Source organism: Penaeus japonicus, unplaced genomic scaffold, assembly GCF_977035675.1.
Source record: "Penaeus japonicus unplaced genomic scaffold, GWHDUDI00000001_assembly GWHDUDI00000037, whole genome shotgun sequence".
Classification (NCBI taxonomy): domain Eukaryota; kingdom Metazoa; phylum Arthropoda; class Malacostraca; order Decapoda; family Penaeidae; genus Penaeus; species Penaeus japonicus.
The window spans coordinates 15,679,998-15,688,595 of record NW_028234439.1 but is presented as its reverse complement, the minus strand read 5'-3'; the positions used below and the strand labels follow the sequence as shown (position 1 = coordinate 15,688,595).

Sequence of the window (8,598 nt, the reverse complement as noted above, 5' to 3'; positions counted from 1 at the left end):
CACTAACACGCTCACGCACAAACACGCTCATCCACCCAAATACGTTCCCACCCACCCACATCCACACAGGTAACCACCCACACACGCACCCTCCTTCCCACACACGCACCCGCCCACACACACACCCGCCCACACACACACCCGCCCACACACACACCCGCCCACACACACACCCGCCCACACACACACCCGCCCACACACACACCCGCCCACACACACACACACACACACACACACACACACACACACACACACACACACACACACACACACACACACACACACACACACACACACACACACACACACACGCACAGTGTACATTTGTAATTATTTTGATTTGCGTATTGATAAACGTCCGATTATATTTTTAAAGCATATTGCAAAGTGTTTTCCCACAATGTACTTCAAAGATTTCCCAGAAAGTTGATAGACAGAGTAACATGATTAAGTAGACGAAGAGGGAACTGAGGGGGAGTGCGTATAAAACAGATATTAGTTTTATATAGTACACGTCTTTGTTAACATGTTTTATGTGAAGGATTGCACAAATGATATCAAATGCAAATACAAAGTTTTGCTTTATATTTTTAGATTATTATTGTTTGTTGATTTGTATATTCATTTATTTACTTTTTTTTTTATTCAGTTCTTCCTAAATGCTGCCGAGCCACTGTACGTGCGTGGCCCTGGTACACTGCTTAATACATATAGATTTTTGTAAATTATTCTTCTCCTTCTACACAGGAAAATTAAGTACCTTGATATATACATAAGAATCATGCAAATTTCCCCCATGCAGCAAATGCTCAGCGAAGAGGACGAGGAAGGCTATGGAAGCAGCGCCCAGGAAGAGGAAGAAAATCCAGAGGCACCAGAGATGAAGGAGAGGAAGAAGAGGACGAAGGAGGAGGAGAAGAGGAAAGAGACGAAGGAGGAAGAGGAGAAGAGAGGAGGTGGAGGGTTGCTCCAAGGTACTCTCGGGGTCACTCGCTCCGTGCTCTCCGTCACGGCCTCAACCACGTCTAACCTGGTCTCGAGTGTGGCCTCCAAGCACTTCTGGAAGTCGGCTGTCAAGTGAGTGAAAGGGGGTTGTAGTTAGTTAAGGATTAGGGGCGTCCCTGAAAGTTTCCCTTGGTGGTGCAGTTTAATCGGTCTCGGAGCGGCACGTCAAAGCCAAAAGCCGGAAATGTCAACCAGATTTCAGGAATTCTGTTATGCCGTTGCACTCTAAAGCTAATAGTTGAGGATATGCATACTGGTATACTTTGTTTTCTTATTGTACAGTTGTTGTCATGAATGTTCTGATAGACATAGACTATTGATAGTACATTTGACATTTTGAGTTTTCCATATCGATCCTGTGTTAATGCATAAATACGTATTAGGCCATTCAAATAGGCAAATTTTGAATATCAGACAGGGGACTGGGCCCATGGAAGCCCAGGAAGGGGGCATCATTTGTTCAGGGGTGTTACAGTCTTATTTTTGTGTTCCATCTTTTTTTCTTTATTGTCTTTTTTGTATTTCCTTTCAGAGTTTGTTTATTCATTTTATTTTGCTCTACGTTCATCCTCTGTCCCCACAATTTTCAATATTTCTTTTTCATTGTTTCTCTTCATTTTTTGCATTTTATTGCACTTTTTTAAAAGTTGAATTGATTTATTTTTTATGGTTTGTAAGCTCTTTTGTTATTTACATGAATATGAAGGTATTTTATTCATTGAAATTACTTAGATTTTGTCTGTTGATTGAAAATATACTTAAAAGAATTTGAGCAATGATTGGAATGTCAATATATATTTAGAAAAAGAAGGTACATCTGTTCTATGAAAATAGTTTTACTGTTACCAAGATTTTACTTTTGAATACTTGATATAGCATTCTGCACCTTAAAGAGAATTGCTTGACACAAATTAATTAATTAATTGGTCAATTCCTCTATATGTTGATTTATTTATATATTCTATTCTACAATTTTATTTAATGCACTTGTGCATTTCTGTATCAGAGACAGTTGGTAATTGAAGTCAATGCCATTACCATTAACTTTTTTATAACTTTAATGGAACTGATAATTGACACTGATACTTCATTCTCGTAATTATTCTCATCCATCTAATTTAATCCAAAACTTAATTTAATACCTTGTTTCTTCAATTTGCAGTTGGATGCAGCCACTGACGGAGCTCTCGACACAGGGGGAAAGTGACCTGCCTGCCACGGAGACCAATGCTGACTTCAGCCAACAGGGGTGCCATGCCTTCTATGCTGACTTGTTTTCAGATTATCACATTAGCTCTATTGGTAATGTATTTTTATTTTCTATTTTTTAGGAATGATGGCCGTGTTTCTTGTCTCAGTTTTGAAAGTTAAGCTTGTTTCATTAGACTCACCCCACCCTAAGTATTAGTGCTATTCTCAAGTTCAAATTCGAAAGATTAGCTCAGGTCATTAGCCTCTCACCCCCCCCCCTCCCCTCCCCACATCTATTCTGGAATTTTAACTTTGTTTCCTTAGCTCCGATCTTTTGCATTATTCATTAGTTTGTTTTACTTACCAGTGCTTTAGCCAATTCATTTGCTCTTTTGATTTAAGATGTATAACAATCAATTATATATCAAGTTGGGCTGTAAAGATATACTGAAGTTTCAGATTTGTGGTTTTAATTTGCAATTTATAGTGATATGCCAAAATTTTGTTTTCACCAGTGCTAAAAAATAATTTTTAGATCTACATCAAACAATTTCTTTCTAACCAGGTGCCAGTTACAAGAGTTATGGTTCTGCAACAATCAACAACCCAGCTCTCGACTTCTCCCTCTCCCTGTTACGCATTGCTTTGATTGAAGAGACGCTCACTCAGGGCAACACAGTCAAGACCAATAAGACAGGTAATTCAAGTTTTATGCTGTTAGATGGGTGATTGTAATTTGGGTTTGTATTTTGTATGAGGCGATAATAAAGAGCCTTCTATAGTCATTACGTGAAGAATTTGATATGGTTATTCATCTTTAACTGTTGGAAAAGCTAGTGTTTTATATGTGATGTTCATGAATTATGTACAAATTACACAGTTACTGATGGCCTCTGTGCCACCTGAGTCAAAATTGAGTTCAGGGCAGACTCGGATATTGTAAGTCAAGCAGTGGTATCATACAGGCTTTAATGTGGTTTCTTCCTTCTTTGAAATGGTTGAAAAATCATACCCAGTCTAGGGCTCATGATCTCCAAGCCTGGAAACTCAAGAGCATTTTCCACATTTAGTGTCCAGCAGCAGTGAGGCCTTCTCTGCCTGAGCATTCGTGTTACTGTGTTTGTAGTTGCATTTATTCTCAACTAACACTCACTTTCAGTTGTTGCTGAAGTTGCACGGGCGGTACTGAAAGAGGACTTGCCATTAGGTCTCTTCCTTTTGTCGATGCTTCAGGAGCCAGAGGATGTCAAGGCTGTGCTCTCTGGCCTTCCACGCACAGATGTTTCCCTGCAGGTAATGATTCTGCTGTGAGGATTGAATATTTGGAAATGTGGTGTATTTAGTTATTTGATATTTGATTCATTATAGTACAGTATATTGTACTTTTGAGGTGCTTCTTAATGAAGGGAAGTATCTAATGGTACAACTTTGAGGATTTCTATAATTTTGTTAAACAAATTTGTCCCTTTTTCCCAACAGATGACACTTTACTACTATGCTATGCAAATATACACGAGTTTACACCCATGGACGCAGCCAAGCATTGCCCCAGTCTTCTTGCATGACCCCAACGAAGTCATTGATTGTGTTGCATGTTTGGTTGATGAATTAGACTCTTCAAAGCTCACAAGTCAGCTCAGTCAGTATGTGGACCTGTTCAAGAGTACCCAAGATCTTGTTTCAGATTATGTGCAAGGCCAGGCTCTTCAGAGACTAGGAGCAGGTGTTGATATTGACAGGTTCCTGGTTGACAGTAGCTATAAAGAAGATACTGTGCTGGGCCTGGCCATGACCCGTGATGATGAGGTGCTTGACTTGGCTCTTACATTAGCAAGAAAGTATGAAGTGTCCCTGTGGCAGGTTTATATGACCTACTTGCAGCATTTGTTTGATTCAGATATTTCTACTAATGATATCAAGCAATGTGTAGAAGAAAAGAATTTGGTAGAGAAGCTGGGCAAAGAGCCCAAAGAATTCATATCTCGGATGGAGCAAACAGTTCTCCTGACAGTGAGCGGATGTGACCACGAGCGTCTCTTGCTCTATTACACTCTGATTGAGCAGTGTGGAGGAAAGAAAGCTGAGGCCAAGGCAGCTGCATCCCACATCAAACTCTTAAAGAAGCTGAAGGGTTCTGCCAAAGGACTCAATTACAAGCTGCTCCTCAAGCCAGATACAGATGTCATGGCCCTTCTGCGTCCAGTTCTAACAGCTCAGAATGTCAACAGTCTAGCAAATATGGCTAAAAATGTTCCAACTATGAAGAATGCTGGAATCAATCCAAGTACAGTTTATTGTGCTTGGGCTCAGAAGTATTTCTTTAACTTTGGTTCTGACAGGAAACCTAAAACTGTAAATGCCTGGATTACAAGGTAAAATGATATGCCACCTTATATCAGATATGTAAGATTTCTGCTATATGATTATGAAATATCAGCTATTAACTATAAATTTAGTTATGAAACAACTAATGTACATTTCAATGCAGATTTAATTCATGCGAGGAGTACATGGAGAAGATGAATCCGAGTGATGTTACAGTATTTGTAAAGCAGTTGATATTATCAAGTGAAGGTGCACGGATGGTGCCTCTGGAAGCGAGGATGGAGTACTGTCAAAAGGTCATCAAATTTAGCAATGAGCAGGAAGGAAAAGAGCAGGTGAGTGATATTGAGCTGTGTCAGAAGTTGATATTGATTTCATGATGGGAAGATTGGTTTTAAAAGTATTGGTCATTGTGAAACAATATATTAAAGATGATTGGTACAGTAAATTCTTCTTTGTTAATTAAATGCCATTAACTAAATGATCTACATAATTTATTTTGTATTTACATTTTTTTCTGAAAATCTCTGAAGCAAGAAATATCCTGTTAAGTCATTCAGATAGATAGTTAATATTCCTCTATGCATATACACATACTTTTATATTCCTGAATTTAAATAGATCTTTGCTTTATTGTTACTAATTAATTATGACTGTAATTATGATTCATAAAACCTACAAATTTGTGGTAATATAACTGATGTAACTTACTCAGATTTTGAGCATTTTGTATAAATTAACAGACTAGATTATGATAAGAGTAAAAAACAAGCCTGGATTTTTAAAGTCACATTATTCATCTTCTACTCATAATGCACAATCCCATCCACTTCCAAGTTCACTACAAAGCATGACTAATGTGTGAATTGCCAGTTTCACCTCTTGCACTTGTAATTTATGCCCCCTCCTCATACTGACATGTATTTAGGATACTAGAGTTGAAACTGGCAATTCACATGTTAGCAACACTGACTGGAATATGGAAATTGAAAGGACTGTACACGATCTTTCATAATGAATCATCACACTAGCTGTAAACTATTATACAGTCTGATAACAAATTATTTACCACTGATGCTTGCACTCTTTCTATCTATAATGCATAGTGTTCAAAAGAGGAGGAGGAGGAGGAAGATGAGGAGGAGGAGGAGGAGGAGGGATGGCTGGTGAGCAAATTGTATTGTAATATTTATTAGTGAATTTGTTTTTAAATTTAATTTTATATCTTTAGTGTCTAATTTTTAAAGAAATTATCTGAAATCTGAGTTTGTGACACCAATATTATTTTGTTACTGTATGTAGTGTGCTATTTCTCCTCTGTTTTCTTTTATTTTCTTTCTTTCTTTCTTTCTTTCTTTCTTTTATAGCAGTGCATTGCCAGACCATTTTTTCCATTTCTTAATTTGCAGTTATTAAAGGTTCATGCATGGCTTGATATTACAATGTACTATAGCAGCATAATAGAAACACACTCACACATGCACAACCATACATATATACGCAACCATACATACATGCACACACACACACACACACACACACACACACACACACACACACACACACACACACACACACACACACACACACACACACACACACACACACACACACACACACACACACACACACACACACACACACACACACACACACACACACACACACACACACACACACACACACACACACACACACACACACACACACACACACACACACACACACACACACACACACACAAACTACTATGTTTACTATGTACATATGTAAATATAAATGAATTATGATAAGGGTTTTCTATGAATACATCATCATTTCACTTTTTCTTTTCTGTTATTTTTTGCATTTTAATCCATATCTAGTATCTAAATCTATATTCATGGATTATAATTGTGTTTACCTCTTGTTAAAGAAGAATTTCCTAGAATTATCCATATATAGAGGCCTACTATGGCTAAAATTGTATGTATAGCATGATTTTGAATGGATAGTTATGCACAATCAGATTGGTATTATGTCATTGCTAAAATTCCCTAGGCCATTGACTTTGCAGCATAACACTTGCAAATCTGTATTTTAAAGAATGCACTAAGCTTTATTAGAAAATTGTGAAATATCTAGGATTGTCTAATCAAAGTGAATAAAATACACACACACACACACACACACACACACACACACACACACACACACACACACACACACACACACACACACACACACACAAAAAAAAAAAAAAAAAAAAAGGTAGCCCAAAAAAAAATTCATCCAAACCCCACTTCAACATTACAGGTTCCTGACGACGGAAGAAAATGGAAGGAGGTAGCGGAGACAGCCAAGCGATGGAGAGGCCATTTGGACCTCCTCCGCTCTAGCACGTTCCTCAAACTCCAGAACAGCGAGGATCAGATTCTGCGGAACTATGCCAATAAGGTGAGCTTACCATGAATCATACAATGTTATTGTAGGATTATTATTATCAGTATTATTGTTTTCTTTTTCTTTATTGTTATTACTAGTAGTAGTAGTAGTAGTAGTAGTAGTAGTAGTAGTAGTAGTAGTAGTAGTAGTAGTAAAAACAAACCGGTGCTCTATATGGAACAAATAGCAAATCAAAATAATTTGACCCTTATTTCAGACCAGAGTTTGAAAAATTAGAAATTACCCCAATTTGGGTATTCAAAAAAATAAGATATATATATATATAAGAGAAATATAAGCTTCAAGCAATTAACATTGTCAAATAAAAGATGATGGATATTCATATAGCAACCATTCAATAACCATTCTTCCCCAACACAGTATGGCACATTAAAAGTCAATATATTATTATGAAATAAATAAATTTTATGTTATAAAGGTACATCTTGGCCCATTATTTCTTTTTCTTAAAAAAAATCTGTTTCTGTTTGCCTTCAGAGCTTAATTCCATATGAATATGTTCTCTGTGGCTTTAGCTACCACTATGCCTAACATATCATAATACATAGGCCTAAAAGGATGGTACCACAGAATTTAGCTTGCTTTTGTTTACTCTGAAGTCCAGGGATAATATGCTTTTACAAAAACAGGTTATGTGTTAACCCACTTATGACGGGGGCATTCCAGCCTTGAATGTCCCAATGCCGGGGCGTTCAAATTATTAGGCCTAAATCAATTAAATGGCTGGCACAATACTGTGCCGCCCGGCCACTGGGCTTTTGAATGAGCGGTACAGTACTGTACCACCCGTCCAGAGAGGGTTAATTGTCAAGAAAATTCCCTGACCCTATGTTTTAGACTTTGATTTAAAATGCATGTCTGTACCAAAAACTCAAAATAAATATATCTACTTATCAGTTAAAAGCAGGTATTTATCCCAAGCATATTCCAATCAACTAATTTATCTTTATATAAAGAATGATAATGATAAATGAATGTCTACACGCCAGTTTGCAATGAGTGGTGGAAGCGAGGAACCTCTCCGTGCCCTTGCCTGCAAGGTACTTCTGGAGGGATCAAGTACGGAGGTCTTGCAAGAGGTCCTTAGTGTGTACCCAGAGGAGGCTGCCTGTACCCCAGAGGACGTCATGCTACAGGCACTGAGGATCATCCTGAACTTTTGGAAGAACCAAAATATTGAGGTAAGAATGGCATATATGGGATGTTGGAGGGATGTTTTTAAGTGGAGATGAGAGGGAAATTGACACTTCACATGATAATGCTTTAGTGAATAATAAAAGAACACTACCATGTTACTAAAATGATAGAAAGATAAGACCTGAAGACCTGCTACAGGAAATTTAGCCTGATTTTGAAACTATCATCTCACCTTTCATGCAAATTTGGTTTGTCTGCTGTTGTTTTTATGTCATAATGTTCAAGATGTAGGTTATAAGAATTATCAAAATAATGTTGAGTTGAATGAATATTAAATTGATGTTCTTAATTGGTCTGAAGATACCCTAGAAATGTTATGAAAAAGGATGTGATATATGTTATATAGATTTATTTGACTCAAGCTATTTTATAGTTTAATATTCATAATGCAATTATCATTACTTTAAATTATTATTTTTTATCCTAAGTAAGAAA

The 8,598-nt window shown here is 37.2% G+C and overlaps 1 protein-coding gene across 1 annotated transcript in view; it reads left to right on the top strand.

Annotated features, from left to right (window-relative positions):
• The window catches only part of LOC122254631 (NBAS subunit of NRZ tethering complex), a 243,171-nt gene that overhangs the window by 231,303 nt on the left and 3,270 nt on the right, over positions 1-8,598 (top strand). Inside the window, exons 25-32 of the mRNA XM_086532481.1 lie at positions 803-1,077; positions 2,168-2,307; positions 2,762-2,893; positions 3,356-3,489; positions 3,676-4,568; positions 4,685-4,856; positions 6,817-6,957; positions 7,956-8,147. Of these exons, the coding sequence (XP_086388607.1) occupies positions 803-1,077; positions 2,168-2,307; positions 2,762-2,893; positions 3,356-3,489; positions 3,676-4,568; positions 4,685-4,856; positions 6,817-6,957; positions 7,956-8,147 (2,079 nt within the window). The remainder of the gene's footprint in view (positions 1-802; positions 1,078-2,167; positions 2,308-2,761; positions 2,894-3,355; positions 3,490-3,675; positions 4,569-4,684; positions 4,857-6,816; positions 6,958-7,955; positions 8,148-8,598) is intronic.